At 50.3% G+C, this 27,985-nt stretch overlaps 1 protein-coding gene across 1 annotated transcript; it reads right to left on the reverse strand.

The window, feature by feature from the left end:
* Positions 1 to 4,475: 4,475 nt before the first annotated feature.
* TTLL11 (tubulin tyrosine ligase like 11) lies at positions 4,476 to 27,985 on the reverse strand. The gene is made up of 9 exons (XM_026685864.2): positions 27,276 to 27,985; positions 22,394 to 22,490; positions 19,749 to 19,882; positions 16,297 to 16,872; positions 14,467 to 14,562; positions 13,066 to 13,211; positions 9,236 to 9,493; positions 8,521 to 8,627; positions 4,476 to 5,181 (listed from the first exon to the last, which is right to left on the reverse strand). The coding sequence occupies exons 3-9, from the start codon at positions 19,878 to 19,880 to the stop codon at positions 4,895 to 4,897; spliced, it is 1,602 nt and encodes a 533-aa protein (XP_026541649.2). The 5' UTR covers positions 19,881 to 19,882; positions 22,394 to 22,490; positions 27,276 to 27,985; the 3' UTR covers positions 4,476 to 4,894.

A 27,985-nucleotide genomic window follows, 5' to 3' on the forward strand; every position in this document is an offset into this window, starting at 1 on the left:
TGGAGTCAATGGTGGTCGTAAGTCGAAAACTGCCTGCATCCTTTCTTGACCTGATCTCCTCTTTTGGTTTTTCCAAGAAATAATCCCTGGGTGGGGACCAGCCACCCTCCACTTCCTGGTGCACCTTAAAATCTCCCCCTTCTCTTTCCACCCCTTCGATAACCATGTTACGAAGGCACCTCATCCACCTGCTCGTCCTGGCTTCTTGCCACTTAGGTATAAACTGCAATCCTTCACTCCATTTTCCCTGTCAAAAGCCAATTACCTCAGTCTCAGATACATCAATTTTCAGGCCCAGACCCCTCGCTGCTGCTTCGCACAAGCTAACATTGGCTGAAAATCACTCCGGTGTTTTTTTTTTCAGCCGAGCAGCGGCAACATCTGCATATAAATGCACGCCAGAGCCCTGCCAGCCAGCCATAAGCATTCTTTAGGTATTTATTTCTAAATTTAGCAGCCAACAGAACCTCACACACGTCCTTCTCTCTGCTCCACACTCAAATGATCTCTTAAGCTTCCCTCTTTTTTTGCCCGGAGCTCTCTCGCGTTCAGCAACTAACCTTCAACTCTTGTCCTTGCGGGAAACGTGCCAAAATTCAAGCTTATTTAATTTAACCTTCCTTTTTTTTTCTTTTTCTTTTTTCTTTTTGCAGCCCACAAAGGTACAAGAGAGGGTCACATTTTTGCCCTTCTTAATGACGGACAGAGCAGCCCACATCCACTCTGCTTGGCGCAAAGCTGCCTGGCCTTCTAAACGTTCGAAATTCTCGCTTCCCTTGTCAGCCCTGCATGTTTCCAGGCACACTTTAGCGAATTAATGGGCCTGTAGGTGTTCTTGCTCACTTCACCACACAGGAAACAATAAAGAGCAGTCTTCCAATCCACAGTTTTTCACAACACCTTAAATAAAATGCAGGGCTGCCCTGCAGGCACAACACCACTTGCTTTTAACGTTTCTACTCCAACACTCCTGGCATTTTTCAACAGTCTCGGCGTTTGTGTCTTAAACCTTTTCACGTTTTTCTTTTTCTTGGACAGAAGTATATGCGGCTTTCATTTCTGTTCCCCTCTTCAGCATGTCTCCCATCAATCACAGCTTTTCTCATTTTGTTTCTCAAAAACACCCAGACACATTTACATGCAATTGTGCCCCCTGGGTTACAGAGCCCTTATTCGCTCGCTCAGGTCTTCCAAATCTTTTATTTTGGCGACAACTTACCAAGGGGAAAGAAGCAAACTAGAAGGTAGCGATTATGACGAGGTGTTGGTGCATCTCTCACACACACGCACCAATACACCGTGAAATAACTTGTACACACTAAAAAGCATTTGCCAAGGTAGGGGAAGAATCCTGCACCACTTCCAAAGCTTGAGGCTTTGGCATACCTGGCCTAAAGGATGCCAACCGCCCTCCAGCTCATGGCAGCGAGGCTGGCCATCCCAGTCTTGGCATCTCCTCCAGCCGGACAGCCGGGTCGTCGTTTCTGAGGGACCCTCTCTTTGCCAGCCAGCACAGGCAGACCCCCCCCAATCTACGTCCAGCCCCAGATGGCCTTTGCCAGCGATGCTCAGACCTTGGGCATATGGTACCACTGGGTTCCTGCCCTGCCTTCTGGTTTCCGGACATCTTGGCGGCTTTCTTTCTGGCACCCTTCAAGGGAGGCTAATTACTGTGCCGCTAATGAGGCGCAGGTGCTAATTCTTCCTCCTGGTCTTTCAACAGGCCTCTTCCAAGGCTGCAGATCCCCTTCCAGAAGGGCAAAGAAACCGGGGCAGGAGCTGTGCAGTCAGAGGGAAGGAGGAAGGCTTTTGTTTCTGTCCCAAAGAGCAGCTGCCCCGGAGGGGAACCAGGAGGGCTGGGCCCTTTAGTGTACTGGCTGCAAGCCTGGCCTCCAACCTTCACCCCCTCTGCTTTCTTCCTTTACTCCCCTCGGTCAAGCCACTGTAAAGATGGGGCCTGGGGGTGGAGGGGCTAAAGCAGAACCATGATTGCTATAGTTCTACACAAGCGATGCTAAAGTAGGGCGTTGTTTAAATCGTTCCCCCTTTTAAAAACCGGGGCTGCACCGCCCACTCTGGGAGGACAAGCTGGCATGCCCCGCAACCATAGCCGATTCTTGCTCACCCACAGCCATTTCAGATGCCAGCCCACAACAGGACCATGTCTAGATTTGCATTCCTGGGCCACAAATCAGCAAACCGGGGGTGCTCTTTAAAGAGCGATGCTCTTGCAAAATTGCCCAGTTGGCCAAATCTAGCGAAAGGGGGGGGGGAATTGGGGAGTGAAAATTGGGCTCGCCAACCTTTGGATGGGCCCTTGACGTGGGCTCCTTTCCCAAGTGGCTCCAGAGACGTTCCTGAAATAGGAAGTCTAGTCCTGCCAAGAATGTAATAAGAGTTAACGGAGAGGCAGTTTCTGTAAGCAACACCAGAATGTTTCCTTCCTGCCTTCCTTACAGGATTAGCCCTGTAATTTCTTCTAACAACCGGTTCTCCGAACTGCTTAGAATGTTAACAACCGGTTGTAGAGAATGGGTACGAACTGGTGGAATCCGACCCCTGGGCCACATCATCTTCCCTCTGCTCCCAGGGCCTGTCTCGTCTCTTCCCCTCCCCTCTGCCGAGACAAAACGAGGCCCGCGGAGGTGGCAATTAGCTACCTGATCTAATTACTGTAATTGCCAATACAGATTATCCGCACAACGTTGTCGCAGCCGCCCGGTTAATTTCTTGCCTCCCCAACCGTCCTCCACCAGGGAGGGAGGGTCTCCCCTTCCAGAGAGGGTGAGGAGGCTGCCTTCCCTTCCAGGGGTCCCGTCCGGCCGTCCCCAGCAGCAGCCCTGACAAGGAGAAGCCCAACTGGTAAAGTGAGGGGAAGGACCAGACAAAGGGGAAGGGGGTGTTTCATCTCCTGGGATTTCCAGGTTTTAAGTGGCCCATTCAGCACTGTTCATTTCCTGCTTCTCTCTCTGGAAACCAGGGCTGTAAAACAAGCCCACCAAAAGCAGCTTCCCATGAACCGTTTTATCCCCATTAAAAAACTGCATGTCAGAAATGATGCATGACTAACACCCTCCTGCATTATGCATTGCCTGCCTCCTAGACAGGGAGAGGGGGAGGGAGGGGAGAGAGAAAGAGAGAGAGAGAGACAGAAAGACAGAAAAAGAGAGAGAGAAAGAGAGAGAGACAGAGAGAGAGAGAGAAAGAGAAAGGAGAGACAGAGAAAGAGAGAGAAAGAAAGACAGAAAGAGAGAGAGACAGACAGGCACACAGAGGCAGAAAGAGAAACACAGAGAAAGAGACAGAGAAAAGAGACTCATTTTTATATCTTAAACCCCCCCCCCCAAACAAATAGGTATTATCAGGTAACCTGGAGCTAAAATAGAGAAGCACCATTTGCAGAAATGGGGGGGGGTGTCTACTTTAGGAAGAAACGGCTAAGCTAATTAAATCCGTGTTTTAAAAACGTCTCTTTTGATTGTTTTAGGCTAAAAATCAAATAAAATTGCAAAATCTCTAGCTGGCAGGCCTATCCCAAATGCCTTCCTATCATTGCTCTTTTTCCCCCTCTAGTTATTGATAAATAGAAAATGTTTCTAATGTTAGTAAAAAAAAAAAAAAAAACCTTAAAACCCCCCCAAAAAACCTAACTAATGAATAAGCTTCGAGCGGCGAACACTCCCAAGGAAAAAAAACAAAAAAACAAAAACAAAGGAAAACGCTGCAACCGGCAAGAATCAAATCAATGGTAAAATATTGAATACCTTTGTTCAGTCCTCCAGGAATTCAGCTGTTTAGCCACAATATCCATTTTATTTCTCTTCTTAACGAAAGTGTTTCATTATCACCTTCTGTTCCACAACACGAAAGCCTCCCTCTGAAATCTGATCCCTTGCCCGATCAAATCTTTGACTAAAAGGCTTCCTTCCTTCCCCTAAATATTCTCTGGATCTGATTTTTTTTTTTTTTAGGGCCAAGCAGACTTGGCTGGATCCCTTTGGGGACACGGGGAGCCCCTTTCCCGGGAGTGGGCAAAACCCCTCTGCATTTGGGCCCCTGGATTACTGGGGGAGATGTGGCTGGCACTCAAGACAGGTTGGTCTTGCCAAGGCTCCCATAGGGCACAAAATCCAAGTGAGCTTTGTGGTATGCGAGAGGAGCCCCCCAACCGACCTAAAAGGCCCCCACCTTCCCAAAAGCCCCACTGAGTCTTTATCCCCACGAGAGACATCAACCCCCCAATGACTGGGATTGCATCGAGGGCTGCAGACGGTCTAAGCAAGATTTTCTCCGCCTGGGGACATTTGCAAAACCTTTGCCACTTGGGTGGGGGAGAGAGGGATTCCAGGGTGCTTTGGCCAGGAGGACCACATCTCGGTAGGGGATTCCCCTCCCCCTTCATGCAACACAGGCATCCCCCCCTGCCTCACCCCCGCCCAGCCCCTCCCAAATAAAGAAGACACTTAGAAAGCAGCTGGCATACATAAATAGGATTTTAGTTCACCAAACGTTTCACTCTTCGTCCTTTCTACCTCTCTGTGCATCACCCATCTCCCGACTTCTCCTTCCCCCTCCCACCAAACTTCCTACCCCCTCCCCAGCCCACGGAGACTGGGCTCCCTTGGGCAAGGAGGCTCCCCGATGGCTGGAGAAGGCCTGTTTTGATCCAGGAGCCCCCCAGCCCTCTGCTTTGACGATGTGATGCACCTACAGGCCGTGCCCAGAAGGCGTTTGGCCGAGGAGCATCGGTCAAGCCACATGGCCTCCTCTCCCCTGGCACAAAAAAACCCCTAATGTCTCTGACGGGGGAGGGCTGGGCACGGCTCCCCCTCTGGCAGCACAGGCTGGGCATCAGGCTTGGGAGAGCCTTCATGCCCAACAAAACCTGCCCTCTTCAGGGCTGGAAGCTCCTGCAGTCCACGAACTTCTGGCTCCTCTGGAAGGCGGCCGCATCACTGGGCCTGGCGGGGCTGAGCTGCAGCCGGCCTTGCGGGCAGGTGACCAGGGTGGCCTGTGTGCCGGAGAGGCTCCGGCTGCAAGCCAGGCGCTTCTCGTCCAAGACGGCCAGGTTGTACTCGCAGAAGTCCAGGAGAAGCTCCACCTGTTCGTGGAGCGAGAGGGACTTGTACCTCCTCTGGGCCAGGAAGCAAATGGCCTCCACGAAGGCTTGGAGGCTCATCCCTGGGGAGGAGGAAGAGGGGGAGGTGAGCCAGGGGGAGCGCTGAGAGCTTTGGGTCACCTAGGTTTAAGCCAGCCACCCCCCTCTCCCCCACCAGTATCGGCTAGACATTCTGCCCGATTGGAGGTGAAGGTGCCAAACATGGACCATCGCCAAGCACTGAACCTTCTGGCCGGGGTGGGCAACTCAGGCATGCTGACCGCTGCCACTTCCCTACACCCACCCTGTAGCTGCAGTGGCCCCCCATGCTTGGCTGCCAGTCCCCAGGGTGGGTTAGGCAGGTGCCAGGCATGGACCCAGCCCCCAAAAAGAGGATTATTTAGGAAGCACAGCTGTCGCTTTGCCCAAGCCCTCCATGGCCAGGTGGGCAGAGGCTGGCGTGGGCTCCCCATCCGTCCTGCCATGCAAAGAGGGGCTTTAGCTCAGGGCAAGTGCTGGAGTTTGGCTTCTTATGGGGGGGGGCTGGCCAGCTCCTCGGAAGGGAGTAAATAAATCAGACATCCGCAGAGTGCACGCACCCCTCCCACTTCCTCTCTGCTCCCCGCAGGAAAAGTTCTATTACTGCCTCTGGCAAAGAAACGGGGTTTTTTACCTGCATCCCTGGAGTTAGCCACAGCCTCATTTCCATCGCCTGGCACAGAGAGCGGCTTGGGGGATATTAAAATAAATCCCATCCATTACAATTTTTAATAAAACCTGACAATTAACTCAGGGTACACCAGACAGGCAGGGAAGCGCATGCAGCTTCCTGTTGAGACGCTTCTGTGTAATCCAGATCGCATATTAAAACCTCAGAGAGGAGCCCCCCCCCTCCCCATAAAGTGGGGGTGGGGGGCTGGTCTCCCTGGACAAAAAGGCTTTCCACCCCCAAAACGGTGCATCCATCCAAATGCTGCTTTTCTCACGGACTTAACCCACTGCTATGGATTATTTCTTAGTGCTGGCTCTCAGGCACCACCAACCATCTTATTATTCTTATTATTATGATCATCGTGATGATTGACAACCTCCCTTCCTTTGCTCTGCTCTTTGGCTCTTCTTCCTCTGAGCTCTGCTTAAATTCCTCCGATTAAGAATCCCTTTTCATTTCCTGCGACAACACGGCAGCCTCTTTCCCACACTCTGCATTTCTTCGCCGTTCTCCCGGTGAAAACCTGTGTTTCTTCTTTTCCCCCAAAGCGGCGATGATACAAAATCATTCCAAATCGATCAATGGGGGGGGGGGGGGGGAAACACACCTGAAAGGTTGCTCTTTGAATGTTTGGGGGAGCGGGGGGGAAGGCAGCCAGAAACACAAGCTAAACACAACTAAAAGGAACTGAAAACTGCACACTCCTCAGGGAAAGTTTGGATCTGAAAATGAAGTGGTTTTCCAGCGTTTCCCACCCTTGGGATCATGAATATTCATGTCTTCCCCAAATCTAAGCTCTGTGTCAAAAGTTAACTTTACTGGCTATATTGAGTTCTTCTACCCACACTGTGTGGAGATTCTCCGTCGTTCAGGTCATGGCTGTCCCAAAGGGGCACTTCCCAAAAAAAAAAAGCAACTGGACTTTCTTGGTCTTTCCTTGAAGACGTTTCACTTCTCATCCAAGAAGCTTCTCCAGTTCTGGCTGAATATAAATCCACCCATTCTGTCAGAACTGAGGAAGCTTCTTGGATGAGAAGCAAAACGTCTTCAAGGAAAGACCAAGGAAGTCCAGTTGCCTCTTGAAAAAAAAAAACCTTGGGGACCCAGTCCTGATTATTACCACTGATAATATGTGATATACCACCGATAGGGTCATCGTCCACTTGCCACGAATCACGCAAATTGTGCCCGCTGAGGCCAGTGGGGGAAGAAAACGTTCTCAATCAGGGTTTTACATGGCAATTTGGGTCTTCAAACACCATGTTCATATTTAGGGATGTTTGGCTGCGTTCTTCTCCAAAGAGAGAGAATCCGCATCCACGCCCCGATGGGCGGTCAGAACAGATGACCGGCTGCTGGCTGGGCAGAGCCTCTTGGTTCTCTGCAAGGCTTGGAGGCTTCATTGACAGGCCAGGGATGCCACCTTGTGCCTAAATCACCATGTGCTGGTTTTATCTTCCTCACCCCTCCCCAAACCGATGTTTTAAAAGTAAGTGTCTGTTTTCCCCTCTTTTTAACTCCGGAGGAATCAAACAGCACCTGCAACAGTTTTCTAAGGTGGAGAAACTCTACCTGCTACAGAGAGGTAGAGCCTGTATTCTAGGCCTGAAGGGGGCCAGCAGGTGTAAATACCTGAGCCAAGGGGATTGAGCGCAGAAGCTCCACAGATAGTGTCCAGTTGGTACCTGGACCAGCGACCTGCAGAGAACATTGAGGCAGAGGGCTGAAAGCAGGTGATCCAAAAGAGGAAGAATAATTTTTCCCCCTCGGTTATTTCGGTCTGGAGGAAGGCATTCGGGAGGGTGGGGAAAAAAACAACAGAATTGTACTCCTCAGCAGTCCTTCACATCTTTTCCCTTATTGTCACTTCGGTCAGCAAAACAAAAATACACGCCCACACAAAATCCGCGCTGGCAACATCCCACAACCGCAACAGATTCTGCTCACCCACAGCAATTTAAGATGCAAGCCCGACAGAACTCGGGCAAGGAAAAAAACACACAAAAAAAACCAGAGCCCTCGCCCAAGACTGAACAATGGAGCAGATGGTGGGGCTCCTCCGAAGCCATCAATGGGGGGGGCGGGGGGAGAAAAATGGCGCTTCCTCTCCCGTTAATCGCGTGTGTTAATTTCACTCGGCAGGACTCGCCAAACCCGAAAACTTGGCCCTTCTGCTAACCTGGCCCGGCGGCTGCCAAGCTCCACTCCAAGGTGATTCCCTCCAGGGTTGAGATCTGGAGGCTCCTGGGCCCAGTGCAGCAGTGTTCCCCGTGTCTGGCCTCCTCTGGCTTCCCCGAGCCCCCTCTTCTCCCCCTTCCCCCCACCCCCACCGACAGCCTCATGGTCTTTGTAATCCATGCCACATCAGGGACGTCCAGGTCTCGAAATCCGAAGGAAAGAGGCAGTCAGGCCAGCTTCCTAGGACCTGGGAAGGCTGGCTGAGGATTATGGGAGATGATTGCAAGGGTGGCCATCCCCTGTGACCACCTACCCACTTTGAAGACCCAAGAGAATGGACCTTGCCTCCCCTTCCCTTTGCACAGTGCAGCCTGGATCAGCCAGCTGATCGGGGCCAAGGGGCCCCCCCCACAGCCAGCCCCCTCCCAGGTGGGGGAAGGATGGACCCTGGCATGGCCAGGCGGAGCCCCAGTCTCTGCTTGGTCTCCTGCCAGTCTCCCATGGGTGGCTGGTCAGAGGGAGGGAGACTCACCAGCCTCCCGCTGGTCCACGCTGGGCCCGATCCCCCGGCGAGTGATGTCGATGTACAGAATGTCGCCCGCGGCCATGCTGAAGCCACTGTTGCTGATCTTGCTGTTCCTGGGGAGGAGGAGGAAGGGTGTTATTATGGGATGCTCTCATTTTCTCTGCCTGGAAAGCCTCCCCCAGAGGTGGGATTCAAATTTTTTAACAACCGGTTCTGTGGGCGTGGCTTGGGTGGTGGGCGTGGCTTGGTGGTCATGTGACTAGGTGGACATGGCTTAGTGGTCATGTTATTGGCTGGGCATCACTCACATCGAGGCACGTATCTCCTCGCCTGGCCTCACATGACTGTGGGGATGCTGCAACAGTCGTTAAGTGTGAAAAATGGTCATAAATCACTTTTTTCAGTGCCATTGTAACTTTGAATGGTCACTCCACACAAGCAAAGTGCCAGCAAAGGAAGGGAAAAAACTCCAGAGAAGTTCCAGAGACAGGAAGTCTAATCCTGCCAAGAATGTAATAAGGGTTAACGGAGAGGCAGTTTCTGTAAGCAACCCCAGAATGTTTCCTTCCTGCCTTCCTTACAGGATTAGCCCAGTAATTTCTTCTAACAACCGGTTCTCCCAACTGCTCAGAATCCTAACAACCAGTTCTAGCGAATAAGTGTGAACTGGTAGAATCCCACCCCTGCCTCCCCCCCCCTTCCCCAGGCTCCCCCTCCTCGCCTTATAAACATCCGGAATCCGGTGGGGCCCAGCTTGGTGGTCCCCTTCACTCCCAGGAAGCGGATGAAGAGGGCGGCAATCCTCTCCACCAGCCGCAGGTAGCTGAACTGCTTGGCGTACTTGGGGAAGACTTCCTTCAAGCAGATGGTGGGGAGCTCGGCTTCTGGCGGGGGGCTCTCCTCCAACTCAGGCTTGTTCTCCAGCTCCTCCTCGAAGAAGCTTTCCTTGTCCTGGGCTGCCAGTTCCACCGGTTCAGCTCTGTAGTTCAAGAGGGAGACCTCAAACTCTCAGGAAATGATCCCCATGTAATGGGGAGCTGGAGGTGCCAAGGGGAGACTCTGCCCTATGGGACCCCAGCTGTGTGTTCTGACCAAGGCTTCCAAGACCGTACTTAAGCATACGCTTGGTTAAAACAACTCTTTTTTTATTTCAACGCTGGGAATTCTGTTCATTCCCAGCCTGTAATGACTCCCAAACAGTTCCTCGAGATAAGCACCCACCTTTCTCTCCTTTGAATTGCTGCCAACAACTAAAGTGCCAAATGGACTGTAAAAAAACCAACTGAAGTACAAAGTCCACACCGAGCTTCAAAGATTAATCCACACAGAATGAACGACTTTGCTTCCTGCAAAGGTTTCTTCACCTTTGCCTGTCCTTTATACCTTATGGGAGGGGCAATCACCTCTCAGCCTTGCTCCCAAGTCGCCCCTTTTGTCTCAGCTGCTCTCGCCTTCTAGCAGCTCTGCACAGGCGTGCACTGGGAACAGGCTCCCCTTGTTCCTTTGCCTGGCTGCTGCCAAACTGTGGAGTCAGCACCCCACTCCCAGATGGTCCTGGCCCCATCTCTGCATCGGACGCAGGACCCTCCTCCGAGTCCTTTCCAGACTCCCAGACTGGTCCCCGTTCTTCCCCACTGTCCGATTCCGCACAGGCTGCCAGCGAACCACAACACCATGAGAACAAGGCAACAGCCCTGATGAAGGGGCATAGATGCTTCCTGGGTGCCCACCTGGATCTTCCAAAGGCAGGAAAGGCCCTGTGCAGACTGGCAGGCAGTTCCAGGCATCGTGCCAGGTGCCTGTCCGCTCCATTTTTACACAGAATCCCAGCTTTTAAAAACCACTTTCTAACATTCTGGATTCTCTTTTCCTGCCAAACCCCGATGGTAAAATCGATAGCAAACGAGCCATCCAACGACCTCTGAAGCCCATAGGCCAGATTCGGAGGGCCACCAGGGCCCCAAAAGGGCCACAAAAACCACGTCCTCCCCATTTGTGGCAGACAGGCAGCCTCCGACCCTCTAGGTTTTTGCCAAATTGCAATCCCGTTTTAGGAAACCACCAAGAGCAGCAAGAAAGGAAGCCACCCAGCCTGGGAACCAGAACCTCTGGCACCCACCCCAGAGAAGAGGGGGTCCACGCCGGTTTCCAACAGAGTCAAGCCCTGCATTCATTACACGACTGGCAGGTGAGAAGCCTTCTTGCGGGGGTGGGGTGACCCAGCTTAAAAATGACATAGGAATGCCTGCTTTCGAGGCATTTTATTTCCCTTGTTCTGTGCCTTTCGTCCAAGAGGGATCAACGGGATTGGGAGGAAGAAGGAAAGAGATCCTGTCTGGGAAGTGTCATTGCAGAGAGCAAACATTTCAATTTGAGCCCAGCCTTTTTTTCCCACCCCCCAACATCCCAAGGACGGCTTATCTTTTATCCATGATTACTGATTTATTAATGCTTCCCTGCTATCGGCACCATGTCCTCTCTCTTCCTTCTCCGGGCACTTAATCTTTATGCTAATGTTGCTGCTCCCTTCGCTCCCTTGGCTACAGTTCCAGCTGCTAATTAAAGGCTGGGAGGGGAGATTTACAGCCATGGTCCAGGGAGCGGAAGAGCCGTGGCTAAGCCCCCAAGGCCATCCGGGAGCCGCAGTCTTCCCAGGCAGGAGCCTCCGCTCTCCACGGAGGTCCAAAGGGAAGCCCACCTTGGAGCCCTCCATGTGGGGGGGGGGCAGAGTCAGGGTGGGATTCAAAACTATTAATAACTGGTTCTGTGGGTGTGGCTTAAATGGTGGGTGTGGCTTGGTGGTCAGCTGAATACCATACATGTATGTATGTATGTATGTATGTATGTATGTATGGTATTCAGCTTTGTTCGGGTATTTTCCCACGTCATTGTAGTTGTGCTTTTAAAGTTGTAGCAAGCGTTTCGGCAGAATCTCATCTGCCATCATCAGGCTTCTGTATACAATACAACACAATACAGAAGCCTGATGATGGCAGATGAGATTCTGCCAAACGCTGCTACAACTTTAAAAGCACAACTACAATGACGTGGGAAAATACTCGAACAAAACTGAATACTATATATGTAAGTACCCGCGAAAACTTATGTATGTATGTATGTATGTATGTATGTATGTATGTATGTGTGTGTGTGTGTGTATATATATATATATATATATATGGAAATACATCTCTATCTCTATCATCTCTATCATCTCTATCTCTTTACCTACCTACCTACCTACCTACCTACCTACCTACCTATCTAATCTATCTATCTATCTATCTATCTGTCTGGCCTTTCTGAAGGTTGATAACCGGCCAAAGATAGGTCATCCAGCTGAAGCTGGAAGAATTCAAGTGCCAGCAAACTCGGCTGGGCCTGCTGGGCCTTGTAGTTCAGCAGCCGGTGAGCCCGAAGAACCGCAGGTTATTCCACATGAAAGATGGCCTTAATTTAGCTGCTTTAATTCTGACAGCAGGACCCATCGCCTCCTGCCAGCGTTCCCGCCTCGGTTATTGGTGATCGGAAAATAAATCACAGGAGATTCCCCACCGTCCTGAAACGGCTTGTGTTGTGTTGTGTGCGTCTGTTTGTGTGTCTTCCCCTCCACCACTGAGACTCTTCCTAGTGGCATCTGGTTGTAAATATTTAAGTGGGATTGTCTGCAAGGACAGCCAGCTAGCTTCTCAGCAGTTTTTGGAGGCACGGGAGGTGTGGGGAAAACCGGGTCGGTTTCTTTTTGCCTACTGGGAGATGAATGTCTCTTTGCTTCCCTCAAACCTCCTAAACATGGAGAAAAAAAGGACAGGCTGGTGCCAGGATGGCATCTGAAGACTGTCGCCACCATACGAATGACACGGATTGGCTACTCCTTGCACATTGCAAGACTTGTGGCAGGCAGAGAACGGGGGTAACGTAACGCTGCATTTCGGGGACATCGCCTCCAAAGTGCACGACAACATCTCTTCTTTCTGACTTTTTCCCCTTCTTGCCTGGCACCATGAGGTCTAGGGTGACATAACTCTACAATCCAAAAATGTCGCCGCCTCCCCCAGAGAGCACTAATAAGGTGGCGCTCCTTAACTCAAGGGCGGTGCTGCCTTCGTCAAGGACCTCCAGACCTGGATCACAGCCCAGGTGGCAGTTGTCTTCCGAAAAGGTGTCTGAAGGAAGCGCAACACCGTCTCATCAAGATAACTGTATAGCAGGGCAACATCCTCTCCCGGGACCCCTGCCTGCCCTGCCAGCCACCCAAGGCCGGCCTGGTGGTCCAGAACCCCCAGTCCAATTGCCAAAATGACCAAGATAGCACGTTCTTTCTTGGGAAAGTCTGGCTTTTCTGCCCTCTTTGGGGAAATAAAGCTTAGGGTGACATTATGCTTATGCCAACTAGCTTGGGGGTGGTGGTGTGTGCAAGTGAAAGAAAACACAAAGCGGCCCACATTGCCAGCTGGAAGGCAGATGCCCCAAAGCTTTAGGATCCCCCCCCATCCTTAAGTGCTGTACACGTCCTGCCGGAGTCTCAGCTGGGAATCAGATTGCACTTACGGAGGCGGCTCGGCCGGCTGCTCATGATGCTTCTGCTTCTTCTTCTCCCTGTGGGGATCCACCAATCGGAGGGTGTCACGGATAACGGCCACCTTGACTTCTTCATCGACTGGACTGGGGATGTTATGCGTGACTCCCGGAGAAACCTGGGAAATCCAGAAGAGAAGCTGATCCCAGCAAACATGCTCAAAAGTCAGCTTTTTTTTTGCCTTCAAGCCGGATGTTTTATTCTTTAGAATTCCCCCCCCCCCCCCAAAATTCCAAGGTTAAAACGCAAAACACAAAAAGGACAAAAATAAATAAATAAAAGAAACACAGGCGCTAAAAAAGAAAAAAAAGTGTCTTAAAAAAATAAGAAAAAAAGACTAAAGCTTACACACATAACAGAACACAGAACACAGAATCACAGATTCACTCAGAGTTCTATCTTTCTGCAATCTGCTACCTCAGTTGAATGCTGGTTACTATAAATATGGCAAGATTCAGAGAGGATTTCATTCAAGGCCAGCTGGTTCCTACGCCTAGCTCTGTCCTCAAAGGAGCAGGGAAGGTTTAAACTTCTCCAGACTTTTCACCTGAATGCAGGGGTGGGATTCTACCTGGTCGGACCGGTTCTATAGAACCGGTTGTTATGATTCTGCCCAGTTTGGGGATCTGGCAAACCGCACCACTGGCTGGCCCCTCGCCTCCCTGCCCACTCACTCCTTACCTGGCATGAGCGCCATCAAACTTGCCTGATAAGTTGCTATTTTTCCTTCCCCTCCGACCATCAGTTGTTCTGCTGTGCTGGAGATTTAGATTAGCTAGAAAGCAGGAAATCGTTGGATTTCTGGCTTTCTAGCTAATCTAAAAGCAGAGCCGAACCTTCCTTAGGACTAAGTTTCTATTTTTCAGTGCAGAACTCAGGTAGCAGATTGCAGAAAGATAGAACTCTGAGTGAATCTGTGATTCTGTGAGCAACTGCCTGCCTGCTTTGCCTGATTTTTGGGCAAAAGTTGCTCTTTTTAAAAAAATAAAAAATTCAATATTTACATAAATGTTTACAATATTTACACGCAAGCCACCCCCCGCCCAGTCACATGACCACATAAGCCACACCCACAAATTAGACCACGCCCACAGAACTGGTTGTTAAGACACTTGAATCCCACCCCTGCCTAGATGGCATGGTCAGAGGGAGGAGTGGGGCCTCCGGTGGGACAGCTGAGGAAGGGGAATATATTGTTTCACCCAATTAATAATAAACAATCGAAATATTAACCCTCTTGAGTGCGAGTTACTGTTCTTTTCAAGGGGTATTTGAGGAAGGGGGGCAGCTGGGCCCAGGTGGGAGGCAGGGAGCTCCGCTCTCATCTCTCCAGGAAAAGAAAGAGGCCGGAGGATGGCCAGACCTATGCCCACCTCTTGTTCATGTTCGATCTTCATACTTGGGTTGGCATTGACTTCCAGCAAAATGGGCTTCAGGTTCTTCATCAGCAGGATGTCAAATCCTAAAATCTTCGGAGGAGAGAGAGAGCAGCCACCGATGTTTCCCAGGAACCAAAGAACAGAGTGAAACCATTTCCAAGCTCCCCAAGAACCACCCTAAACCCCTGGTGTTTTGCTCAGCTTGACCCCCCCTAGAAGAAAAAGGGGTCCTGAGGGAGGGTTCCCCCAAAGATCTGGACACCAGGGGTTGGGGGGGGGCCTTCTGTGGCAGCCAAGAATTAAGAGGAGGGGGAGTCTATTAAACCTCTCCATGGCCCCAGAATCCCCTAATCAAGATCCGTCTTCCTCCTGGTTGCAATTCTGTGCTCTGGAGGCAGAATATACAAAGGGGCAGACAACACCCCCCCAAAAAAAATACTTTTACAGCCTGAATCAGTTTGGACAACCACCCCCTGACCTCAAGGCAGTGGCTGAGAGGGCTAAGGGAAGCAGTGACCCTCCCAACTGAGTGAGGTCCACTCAACACCCCTCCACACACACACACTTTCTGCAAGAGCCTAAAAACTTGCCTTCTCTGCCAGCTGGCTTGGGGCACCAAAGGAGGGGGCTTCACATCAGGGGAGGGGTGAATAGATAAATATACATAAATAAATATCAGATCCCACCTCCCCTCCTGCCTCATCCTACTCACTCATTCCCTCCTCATCTTTTAGCTATGAGTCTGTCATCTGCACCTCTATCGCTGTCTGGTTTGGTTCTGCAACCCAACAGGACAGACACAGACTTCAGAGGAGAATTAGGACTGCAGAAAAAAACGATTACTACCAACCTGCCTTCCATGGAGGGCCTGTATCCTACACGAGTCAAAAAGAGGGCTGTGAAAATATCTACGGACCCCTCACATCTTGGACATAAACTGTTTCAACTCCTTCCCTCAAAATGACGCTATAGAGCCCTGCACACCAGAACAACTAGACACAAGGACAGTTTTTCCCCAAACTCCATCCCTCTGCTAAACAAATAATTCCCTCAACACTGTCCAACTATTTACAAAGTCTGCACTACTATTACTATTAATCTTCTCATCACTCCTTATCACCCATCCCCTCTCACTTGTAACTGTAGGACTGTAACTTTGTCACTTGTATCCTTACGATTTATACTGACTGTATGATTTGATTGCTTATTGTACACTATGACTATCATTAAGTGTTGTCCCTGATGATTCTTGACTCTTCTTGACAAAGGTATCTTTTCTTTTATGTACACTGAGAGCATTTGCACCAAGACAAATTCCTTGTGTGTCCAATCACACTTGGCCAATAAAGAATTCTATTCTATTCTATTCTATTCTATTCTATTCTATTCTATTCTATTCTATTCTATTCTATTCTATATTCTATTCTATTCTCTATTCTCTATTCTCTATTCTCTATTCTCTATTCTATTCTATTCTATTCTATTCTATTCTATTCTATTCTATTCTATTCTATTCTTATTTCTATGCCTATGCCTATTCCTATTTTTATTTCTATTCTATTCTATTCTATTCTATTCTATTCTATTCTATTCTATTCTGTTCTGTTCTGTTCTGTTCTGTTCTATTTTTATACTTGGCTGGTATTTTATTTACATGCTCTTATCTTTTGATGTCACAAGACGCCTAGAGTTACCCTGGGGTAAGATGAGCTGGCCAATAAACTGGGTAAGCACGTAAATAAATATATATATATATATATTCCATGCACATCACTTTGGACACCCAGTGGGTTCACAAGTCCTCTTGGGAAAACCCGCACTCACTTGGAAGCAGGAAGGCCCCGGTTTCCCTGCGGGGATATCGGACTGGTGAAAGACCTTCAGATCGGGCACGATGGCGATCACCGTCTTGATGACCAAGGAGATGATATCGGACCAGACCTTCCGGATGTCGACGCCACCGCAAGCCAGCTTGCCCAGAACGCTGGAAAACGTCCGTTTGCTGCCGGTGTTGCCACTGTCCGAGTGGACAAAGTTCCCGCTGTGGATGTTGAGGGAGTAGTTGGTCAAGTGCATGTAGACCTGGTGGAGGTTCTTCAGGGCCGGCTCCTGGTAGGGCTCCGTGCAAAAGCGGCAGAGTCCATCCTTGGCCACGTGGACCTCCAGGGGATCCAGGGATCTGAGCAGGACGTACAGGCGGATGTCAAACTTCAGCTTGTCGATCAAGAAGGGCTTGGCCATGTACTCCTGGACCACGGCCGGCCTGCTCTGAAGGTTGCCCATCAGCCGGATCTCCGTGGGATCCTTCACCAGGTAGATTCCGTCTCCCTGGCAGCCCCCGTCGGGCTTCACAATGAAGGTGGGTTTCCACCTGGGGTTGTTCTCCTTCATCAGGTTTACCTGCCAGGGAAGCAAAAGGAGGCAGACAACGAAACTTTTACCTGCTTCCAACCTTTCCCCTCCCATCCCCCACACCCTTATGTTTTTTTAAGCAGCTTTGGGGCAGATCCCAGTTAATCTGCTTCTTAGACAGCCAGGGATCTCCCTGTCTGATGCCCCAAAGGTGCTTTTTTTCCAAGAGGAAACTGGACTTGCTTTGTTGCTCCTCAAAGACATTTCGCTTCTCGCCCAAGAAGCTTCTTCCATTCTGAACTGAAGAGCTGAAGGATGAGAAGCGAAACGTCTTCAACAGTAGTGGGATTCAAAAAATTTTTTTACTACCGGTTCTGTGGCCGTGGCTTGGTGGGCGTGGCAGGGGAAGGATACTGTAAAATCCCCATTCTCTCCCCACCAGAGGTGGGTATTCAGCCGGTTCTGACCAGTTCTGGAGAACCGGTAGCGGAAATTTTGAATAGTTCGGAGAACCGGCAAATCCCACCTCTGACTGGCCCCGCCAACCCCCATCTCTTCTTTGTCTCTCATCAAATCCAAGCTGATTGGCTGGGTCTCCTTTGGTTGCCCTGGACAGGAGAACGGAGCTGGAAAGCAGGTTGGTGGGGTGGGGAGGGAAGGGGGATTTTGCAGTATCCTTCCCTTGGAGTGGGGTGGGAATCCTTTCCTTGCCACGCCCACCAAGCCACACCCACCAAGCCAGGCCCACAGAACCAGTAGTAAAAAAAATTTGAATCCCACCCCACTAACCTGCTTTCCAGCTCCGTTCTCCTGTGCAGGGCAACCAAAGAAGAGCCAGCCAATCAGCTGGGACTCAATGGGAGGCAGAGAAGAGATGGGGGCGGGGCCAGTCAAAGGCGGTATTTGCCGGTTCTCCAAACTACTCAAAATTTCCGCTACCGGTTCTCCAGGAATGGTCAGAACCGGCTGAATACCTACCTTTGGTCTTCATGGAAAAGTCCAGTTGCCTCTTGGAAAAAGCACTTTTGGGGCAGCCATGGGGCTGAGAAACCCCACAGGCATCTCCGCCTGGTGTGTGCTTCCCCCTGGTGGAAGCATCACAAGGGAAAGTGGGGGGGGGAGTCAAAATCTTAGTTTTTAGGAGAACACCCCCCAACCCGATGCCTTCCAGAGACCCCTGGCTGCAAATGATGGACCCAGGCTTAGTTGGACACCATGGCAGACATGGGCCCAAGGAAAGACGGAAGCTAAAAAAAATGGACCCTTGGTTTAATATTTGCAGCATAACTCACATACTATATGATTTTTTGAGCACAGCATGTCTCCCGTTACAGCTAAAAGAAATGGCAGAGAAATATGACTTCATTCAAGAAGAGATTGGACTGCCCTGTGTTAGAAATGGTGTAGGGTCTCCCGCTTTGGGTGGGGGGTTGGACTAGATGATCTATAAGATCCCTTCCAACTCTGATTATCCGTTATCTGCTGAGGTTGTTGCAAAGCTCAAGGCTGGCTTTTCAGAAACTCAGGACGACTTTGGGGGATCCCTTAAAGCCAACATTTTCTCTGCCCTCCCCTGGGGCGTCCTCTCGACACCACACCTAAAGACCAGGAGAAGAACCCACGAATTGTTCACCAACAACAGCCCCCCCAAATCTTCTCCTTCTCAGGAAAGGGCTTCCACATCCTTCCACATCCGAAAAAACCAGCCTCACACCTGGTGTTTGTTAACCAGAGAGGTGCGTTTCCCTTTAAGACAGATGGAGGACCATATGTGGGGCTGTTTTATTGGCCATCTGCTGCTTGCTGCATCAAAGCCTGCGGAGTGGGGTGGGGGTTGGACTCTACTTACAAGAAGAGGTGAGGGGGATTCAGCTGCCTGAGCCATTTGCCCCAAGATGGATGCCCTGCAGAGGCTGCCCAGTAGATTCCCGGGTGCCAAAAAACTCTGCTTTGGGCTGGAGGACCACATCCAGAGAGTGGAACATGGAGCTGGGCCCAGCTATGGCTTTGGGAGCATCAGTTTGGAAAGAAGAACAAGATGAAGATGGGTGGGCTTCAATTCCCAGAATTCCCCAGCCAATTGGCTAGGGAATTCTGGGAGTTGAAGCCCACCCATCTTAAAGTTGCCCAGGATGTTTGCTCCAATGGAGGTTTAATCCCCTTTCGGATGCATCTCTCCACTTGCAAAACTTCCTCCAGGAAACCCAACAGTTCGGCTGGGTTTCTATGTCTTGTGAGGGTCATACAAGGACCCAGAGAAAGAGAGCGGGCTGGAGAAGCTTCCTGTCGTGCCCCTGGTGGAGACTGACTCTGAGGGAGAGGAGGAACAGCCGACAGGGAGTGGAAGTGTGGCTCCGGAGGTTGTGGAGGAGGCTGGGGAAGGGCAGAGGCTGGCTGAGCAGTCATAGGACCCAGGCCCATCCCTTCTCCATCCTAGGGCACGCAGGGAGGAGAGGATAAGGGAGAGACGTGGTCTCCTCGGGAGGAGAGGGCCTTGATCCTCTTCCTGGGCTGCAGCTGTGACAACTGAATAAAAGTATGGACCTGTTACTGGCAAATGCTGGTAACAAAGCATGTAAATATCTCTACTTTATAGTTCCTCTCTGAGTTTGGTGTCCTTCCCAGTGTGTGTTATCTGTGGACGTCCTCCAGCTCTTATCTTGCCTGGTTTGTGTTGCTTTTTATCTTCTTCTTGTAACTGTTTGTGTGGGAGTTTTTTTTGCCTCCAGTCAAGAATATTTGGAGCTTGGAAGCAAAGTGAAGGAATAAAAGGGACTTCACCTCGTTTTCTGTGACTGTGTTTGTTTCATATCCCACCCTGGGTCATCACACTTCCAGTGCCCTGGCATTAAACCCTATTGGTGAAAAATGCCTGCCTCCCAGCCAGGCCTTTGCACCCAGATCCAAGTGCCCCCCACACTTACCTCGGTGAGAAAAATGGCGAATTCCTCCGGGAGGATCCAGGAACGGGGATAGAAGTTATACTCTTCGGGAAAAAGCTCCTGCATCGTCCTCATGGCACGACTCAGGTTAACCTTCCGTGCCATTTCGGTCATGCCTGGCGGGGAGAGGAAGATGCGTGGGCAAGGGCAGCTGCTGCCCACTGAGATGCTTCAGGCCCAGAATGCCCAGCCAAGTGCCAGAGAAGATGGCACTGAAAGCCAAAGATGCTGACCTCCCTTCCCAGCCCTGAGATTCAATCTCTGCCTTACAGAAGGATCGTGGCTTCTATATCCTTTTATTACTCTTCCTTTCTGCCCAACCTATTTCATTCGGTTTTTACTATTTTATCGATTGTTTACCTGTTTAAGTAACCTTATCAACTGCCCAAAGGATCTATTAAGCCGATCAACTTAATGATGATAAATTTTAACATATTGAAGGTTAAAGGTTCCCTTGTCGTGGAGATGAGCTGCAGCCCCCACCATATTGGGTAGGAGGGCTATTTTTTTTTCCTCTGAAGCAAGAATCCCAAACCTACTTAGCAGGGATTAAACTTTCACAGAATAAGCTCCTAAATTTGCCGGTTTGTGCCACCGGGGTGGAAATGTGCACAGCCCAATTCATCAAGCATTGATCGATCGGTCTGTGTGATATTAAAAGATTCCCCTTCTTTTCAAAGTACCCAAGCGTAGGACTTGGTTACTGCGGAAGATTTTCCTCGGGCCGAGTGGCTCACACTTTGCAGCCAGGAGAGAAAACAGCCCCAGAATTTAATTACACTTGGAAGGAGTTGATTTTTTTTGCCAATTTGATCCCTGGGAAGGCCTTTTTATAGATCCTTGTATAGCACGATAAAGCTGAGGCAGGAACAGCGATGAGCCAGTAACGTGGCCCTTCCTTAGCTGGATTCGGGAAGAGATTAATGGTAAATCAGGGAGCTTTAAGAAGTTTAATAGCCCCAATTTCAAGGAAAGGTTGTGTTAAATTCCTCAGTGCTTAAAAGGAAATGGCCCATCAGAGAAATCTCTCTTGGCAGAAGAAAAGAGATGGGACTGCTTTGTCTAGGTTTTTCAGCAAAATCAAGTAATTGCAAATATTTATTAGCTGTACAGAGCCTGTGATTTATTTGGGCATGGCTTTCACCCAGAAACCTGCCCCATAACTAATAGGGTTTCTGCTTGTCCCATTAAAATAAGTTTCCACCACAAAAAACAAGAATCAAAAGAGAGGGGACAGAATTCAATGATGGACATTTAAAACAGTGAGAGGTGTTCTTGATGTTATCTGAGCTTGGTTGTTTTCTTGCAGATGTTTCGTGACACAACTAGGTAACAGCATCAATGCTAGAAGTGAGCAGGATTTGCTCTCTCTTCTAGCACTCACTCACTCCCTCCCTTCCAGCACTGATGATGTTACCTAGTTGGGTGATGAAACGTCTGCAAGAAAATAACCAAACTCAGAGACACCCCCACAAGAACTCCATAATCCTCATCCTCCTCTTCATCCTCCTCCTTCTCCTCTCTGCAAACCCCATTCCCTTCCAGCACTGATGATGTTACCTAGTTGGGTGATGAAACGTCTGCAAGAAAATAACCAAACTCAGAGACACCCCCAAGAACTCCATAATCCTCATCCTCCTCTTCATCCTCCTCCTTCTCCTCTCTGCAAACCCCATTCCCTTCCAGCACTGATGATGTTACCTAGTTGGGTGATGAAACGTCTGCAAGAAAATAACCAAACTCAGAGACACCCCCAAGAACTCCATAATCCTCCTCCTACTCTTCATCCTCCTCCTTCTCCTCTCTGCAAACCCCATTCCTTCCAGCACTGATGATGTTACCTAGTTGGGTGATGAAACGTCTGCAAGAAAATAACCAAACTCAGAGACACCCCCCCCACAAGAACTCCATAATCCTCCTCCTCCTCTTCATCCTCCTCCTTCTCCTCTCTGCAAACCCCATTCCCTTCCAGCACTGATGATGTTACCTAGTTGGGTGATGAAACGTCTGCAAGAAAATAACCAAACTCAGAGACACCCCCCCCACAAGAACTCCATAATCCTCATCCTCCTCTTCATCCTCCTCCTTCTCCTCTCTGCAAACCCCATTCCCTTCCAGCACTGATGATGTTACCTAGTTGGGTGATGAAACGTCTGCAAGAAAATAACCAAACTCAGAGCCCCCAAGAACTCCATAATCCTCCTCCTCCTCTTCATCCTCCTCCTTCTCCTCTCTGCAAACCCCATTCCCTTCCAGCACTGATGATGTTACCTAGTTGGGTGATGAAACGTCTGCAAGAAAACCCCCAAGCTCAGACAGCACCAAAGACCCCCTCGGTTCAACCCTGCGCTACAAATATTTTCCTTTATTGGTATTTAAAACATTATGAGAAATATTTTCTCCCCTCTTGAACATGATCAGCAGGAAGCTCACTGCAGACATAAGATGAGAGAAGGGCTGGCAACTGGCTTTAGACTATTTTTGACTAGACTAAATATTAATATTTTTTTCCGGCTAGCTTAAACATTCCCGTTTTCGATGAAGGTGATGGTCTCAGGCTAAGGAAGGCCAACAACCATTGGAGCTTTGCAGGCATCCAACTTTTCAGCAGAGACGATCCCAGTTACCTGGAAATTTGTTGACTTGTCCCGAATAAATGACATTGTCGTGAAAGGAGACAGCATGCCAATAGATGTCGCAGGGCAAACGGCGACCAAACGGAAACTGGACACGGCAGAAGAGAAGGAGACAAAAAGGAGACCCCTTAAGCCAGAGTTCCCTGGGCGTACAGACATACTTCGTGGGTCTACAGCAGGGGTCTCCAACCGTGGCAACTTTAAGCTTTGCTGGCTGGGGAATTCTGGGAGTTGAAGTCCTCCAGGCTTAAAGGTGCCAAGGTTGGAGACCCCCCTGGTCCACAGGAAGAGGGAGATACTTTGCAGAGATTGCTCTGGCCTTGCTCCTCTCTTTAATAGTGAAAGAAAAGCATCAAAAACCTCAGCTTCATCAACAAGCAGAGAGAGAAAACAATTAATTAACACGCTAATTGGGCACGTGCTTTCATTCTCCCCTGCTTAATGGGGAACGGTGGCACCCACAACTGACAACAACAGCCACAGAGAAGGGGGATCTGTGACTCACTGCCTGATGCCTTGAGACTGGGGGGGAGGCGAGGGGGGCAGGGAAGACACTCCGTAACCTGCGAAAGGTCCGTTGGCAGGAAAACAAGCCAGCAACAGTGCAGCTCTGCTCCTGACCCTCCTCTTCCTCTGCCCCACAGGCACCTGGAATGCAAGGGGGGGGATCTCGTGCCCCCAACATGCTGCCTTCCAAGTGTGCTCAGTGTTGCAATGACGAGGCAGTCGAGTTGTTCGATCATGAACAACCGAATCACGATGATCTTTATTGGAGTCTAGTCTTTCATTTATACACATTTTTAGTTATCCTCCATCAACTTTGGTTACTGCTTAACTTTCGTTACTGTTTAGCAGAGTAATCCATACAATTAATTATCTCTAGTTAAAGTCTAACCTGTGTTTACTTCCTCTCTCTAATCCTCCTTTAGATGAGTGACTTTGTTTGCCTGAGTTGTATTTGCTTGGAAACATTCTTTATCTGAGGTTTGCCATCCGAGATTGGAACATTCCTGCAGTTACAACTCTACAGCTCAGCCCCACCTTCCCAAGCAGCATGGGAGTCGGTAGTTCAACACACCTGGAGGACCCCGGATTGGGACAGGCTGCCAGGGAGAAACCCCTAGCCCAGGAGAGGGGAAAGGGAGCCTGGAAAAGAGATAAACGGGGCGAAGGGCCCTCTATTTGCAAGGGTGCAGCAGCTCCACAGGAACTCATCCAACCTGCCTCTCCCAGACTGAGACAATGAGCAAGATGCTAACTGTGCCGTCCAGACAGTATATAGTTAATTGGGAATTGGGATAGTTAAGTGGGAATTGGGAGCTGTTCCCTTAAGGGAATGCCTCATGGTAAATGTAGTTAATGCATCATGGGAAATGTAGTTCATGTCATGTGGTCACATCTGTAATCCTGATTGGTCACTGAATTGACCCTTGGTTGGGTTGGGGGAGTTTTCTTTATTCTTGCTTGGGCCCCAGCAGCATCGTGCTGTTTTTGGTCCATCGTTATGGGATGAAGATAACTGTATTTTTACACTACGGAGTCAACTATGCAAAGATTGGACATGAGATGGATCTCAACATAACCGTGAGTTATACTTCGAGGATGCCTTATGACCCAATAAAGAAACTTTGTATGGAAGCCTTTGTAGAGTTTGCCTGACTGTCTTTACATTCAGCCAGCAATTAAAAGACACTAACATTCACAGAACCCCTAGTTGCGTAGTGGAAAGAAGGATCGCACACAAAAAAGAACTCAAAGAATATACACAAAATTCTATAAACCCGCTATTATAGAAAGGGAAATAAAGCCAGGACAACTGGACTAAGAGAATGTGAGGAAGAAAGATGCCTGACTCACTTGCTGACCAAAAGAGATGAGAGACCCTTGTCCCCTGAGCACTCAGTCCCCTTCCTCAAGGCCATCCAGACGGTCCACGCTACCAGCTCCTTAATTCTAAAACAATCCCCAGGGAGCCTTCAAAGTGACAGAAGGGGACAAGGGGGAGGCGAGGAAATGCAAGGAAAAAGCCAGAATTGGCCTTTCATCTCTTGGTCCCTAGTCCGTTTGATTTGTGAATTGGGTACTCACAAATTTCCTTCCATAGGAAAAATAACACACACACACACACACACACACACACACACACACACACCAAACAGAAAGGGAGACTTAGGGAGTGATGGTTCAAGACACAGAAAGGAAAAACAGCATCCTTACAACCGTGCAGCAGTAAATATGTATCAGCGAAGTGTCGATGCAACGTGAGGACTAGATGCTTGAGTTTACAAAGAGAAACAGAAGCTGAAAGCCTCACCCTTTCCAGGCATGTTTATTTCACTTCAGAGGAGTGTGTGTTAAAAAAAAACAACGCCACAAACGGCCATCCTTTCTAAAAGTAATGCACAAGTTCAAGGGATGTTTTCTGCAAATGATGCTCAGATCGCCTTTCCAAAGGCACGAGCCCCCTCTCCTGGCCACAGAGCCCCGGATCGGAGAGTTAAGCGGGCGGGGGGTGTCTCTGAGCTAATTATGCTAATTCCTTGATAACACCCTGCAAAGCCCAGTGGAGAATGAAGGTGTCACCTTGTTGCAAAAAAGGATTTGGATTTGTTGTGGGGGGGTGGCGACCTCTCAGAAGTGTCACCCACAGGGATTAGCACAGAGGCAGCCTGGCTTTCTGCTCACACCTTTGCAAGGGATTTTCACACGTTGTGTTAGCACAAAATCCTGTTTTAACCAGATTTATTTCTGCTTCACTCTCCAATATTGCAGAAGGAGTTTTGACTAAGCGAGGGCCAACGTTCTTCATGGCCGAACACTGATATGACAGTTCGGTTTTCTGATTCTGCCCCAAACCTTGATTCCCCACCCCTCTTCCCCCTTCCTAAAGAGCTTGGGAACCAGCCTGCCTGCTGTGGATCTAGGAATGCTTAAACACAAAGCTTCAGTTTTCCCCTTTTCTTGTGGTTCCATTCAGGTATTGTGAGAAAGGCTGTGGGGATGCCCGGGTCTCTGGAAGTCACCATTTAAGGCAGGGGTCACCAACCTTTTGGACCTCAGGGACCACCAAACTCATAATTTTAAATCCTGCGGACCAGAGACCCTGGGAAAATCCCCAAAAAAGTCTGCAGGAAAATTCCCCACTCCATTTTCCTATTGATCAATCCTTCTTTATTTAGGATCGCAGGATACAGTCTCCTGCTCTGATCTCAGAGGGAGGGAGAGAGAGAGAAAGAGAGAGACTTTTGGCTTTATGCAAGGAAAGCAGCAGAAGCAGCAGAAGTCTTTCTTTCTCTCCCCCAAACTCCGCCAGAAATGAGTCTTTGCCGGCACAGCCTCTTGGAGCAGGAGGCCTTGCAGGCCCACAAAGACTTATAAACGGATATTTGAAATTAGAGAACAAGAAGATAAATATTATAAGGTATGGGATTTATTTTATGAATGGTTAGACAAAAAAAATATGGAAATGAAATATGTAAGAGAATTTTGCAATATAAGGATAATAGAATTATACAGAATATAACATAAAGATGTACTACTATTGGATGGATTTAGGATGACGTAATGAATGTTATCAGATAAATTAATCTAAAATCTTGAATATCTTGCATAAAATGATGGAATAATAGTTATAGTCAAATGAATTATTAATAATGATAATAATGTACAAATATATAATAGATTGATAATATGAGAATTTATACGAATTTTAAGTGAGGACTATGGAGAGGATGCACAAAAGACTTGTAACCAACTGACACACTGTATGTATGTATCTAGAAGATGGTTTTATGTTTTATGTTTTGTTTGTGTATGTTTGTCTAAAATAATATTTTTTTTTTTAAAAAAAAGACTCATTTCTGGCTGAGTTTGGGGGAGAGAAAGAAAGACTTTTGCTGCTTTCCTTGCGTGCAGCCAAAAGCAGAAGAAGAAAGATGCGGAAGGAAGCAGCCCCGTGGCCAGGCCAGGCGCGTGGGGTGAGTGGGGCAAGTTCCCCCCCTCCGCCCTTTGCCCCCTCCCCTCACTATCCTGTGTTGCTCGCAATGCAAGTGACGTGAGTCTTGTGTTCCTGCGCAGCCTGGATTAATTGCTTTGGGGGGGGGACATTTCTCTGAGGACCACCAAAATTTTCTCACGGACCACCAGTGGTCCCTGGCCCACTGGTTGGCGACCCCTGATTTAAGGAAAGGCTGAAAGGAGGGGATTGGGGATCTGAGCAGCCCAGGGCCAGCTACTGGGGCTCGGCCAGCTGCCCCCATTTCCCAGGGGAAGAGAAAACCCACAAGCAGCAAGCCCACCACCAAGGAGACCCAATGCCTGCTGGGAGTCCAGCCCTGTGCTTCTCCAAGGGTTGGGTTCTTGGTGTGGCCACAAGCCTGGGCCCGGGCCATCCAGCAAAAGGAGCTCAGGAACCTCCCCTCCCACCTGCCCTGTGCCTAGAATTGCCCACCACCCTGGTTGTCAACACCACAAAGGCCTTTCTGGCAGCACTCAGTGATGTCACAAACAGCTCTGTGGACACTGGGAAGGAAAAGGAGGGATGGGAGCTGCAGGGAGGGAGGTGAGGGTCCCTGAAGACTTCAGCGGGGCGGGGGGGGGTGAGGAGCTGAGCCTTCCCAAACCAGCTTCCTCCGAGTGCTTGGGACTCCCACTCCCATCACAGCCAAACCAGCCCAGCCCAGGGCGCTGCAGTCCTTCAGAACCGCTCCGGTTCACTAGCCCCTTCTTCTTCTTCTTGGATCCGAGCAGACCCTCCCCTCTTATCCTCAACGTCGGGGCTCCGGTGGAGGGGTGGGGAGCCCCGCGGAAGGGGGAAAAAAAAAAGCCAAGCAGCCCGCGCGCGCCTTGCGCTCCGCCTCTGCGCCGCGCCTACCTCCTTCCAGCGCAGTTCGCGCAGGCTGAGCTTGAGCGCCTCCAGCGAAGTGCGCGCCTTGGAGCTGTCCACCGTGACGGAGCGCGCGCTGCGGCGAGGGCGCGGGCGGGACCGCGGCGGGATTGCGGGCGCCACCCCGCCGGCAGGGTCCTTTCCCTCGCGCGGCGGCGGCTCCTGCGCGCTGCTGCCCCGCCGCCGCCGCCGCCTCGCCGCCCGGCCTGGCCCCGCGGCGCTGCGCTCGGACCTCTCCCGGGCGAGGATGCGACCCCGGCGTCGTCTCGGGCCGGCCCGCCTTCTCCTCGGGCCGGGCTTCCCGGCGGGCGCCGGCGGCAGCTGCGGCGGCTGCAGGCGGTGGCGGCGTCTCCATCCGACCGGCGGCGGCTGCCCTCCGTTCCTGCCTCTCCTCCGGCCGTTGCGCTCCCGCCGCCACCACCGGGCGCCGGCAGGGACTGAGCATGCTCTCCCGGAGCTGCCCCGCGCCCCGGCCCGGCGTCGCCCTTGGTTGCCCGGACGAGGCAGACGCGCCGCTCCACGCGCCGCCCGCTCGGCCCTCTTTGGGCTGGGAGCTCAGGCAGCCGCGCCCCGGGGAGAGGGAGGGGGGAAGCGGGCAGCCCGGAGGCTCGTCCCGGCGGGGCCTCGGCCGCCTTCAGAGCAAGCTCAAGTCCCGCACGCGCTTTTGGGTTGCCGGCCCAGTTGCGCCTCCCGAAGAG

The sequence above is a fragment of the Notechis scutatus genome, chromosome 15 (assembly GCF_049901735.1).
Source record: "Notechis scutatus isolate UNSWTSFEM ecotype Mainland chromosome 15, rNotScu1.2, whole genome shotgun sequence".
Lineage (NCBI taxonomy): Eukaryota > Metazoa > Chordata > Lepidosauria > Squamata > Elapidae > Notechis > Notechis scutatus.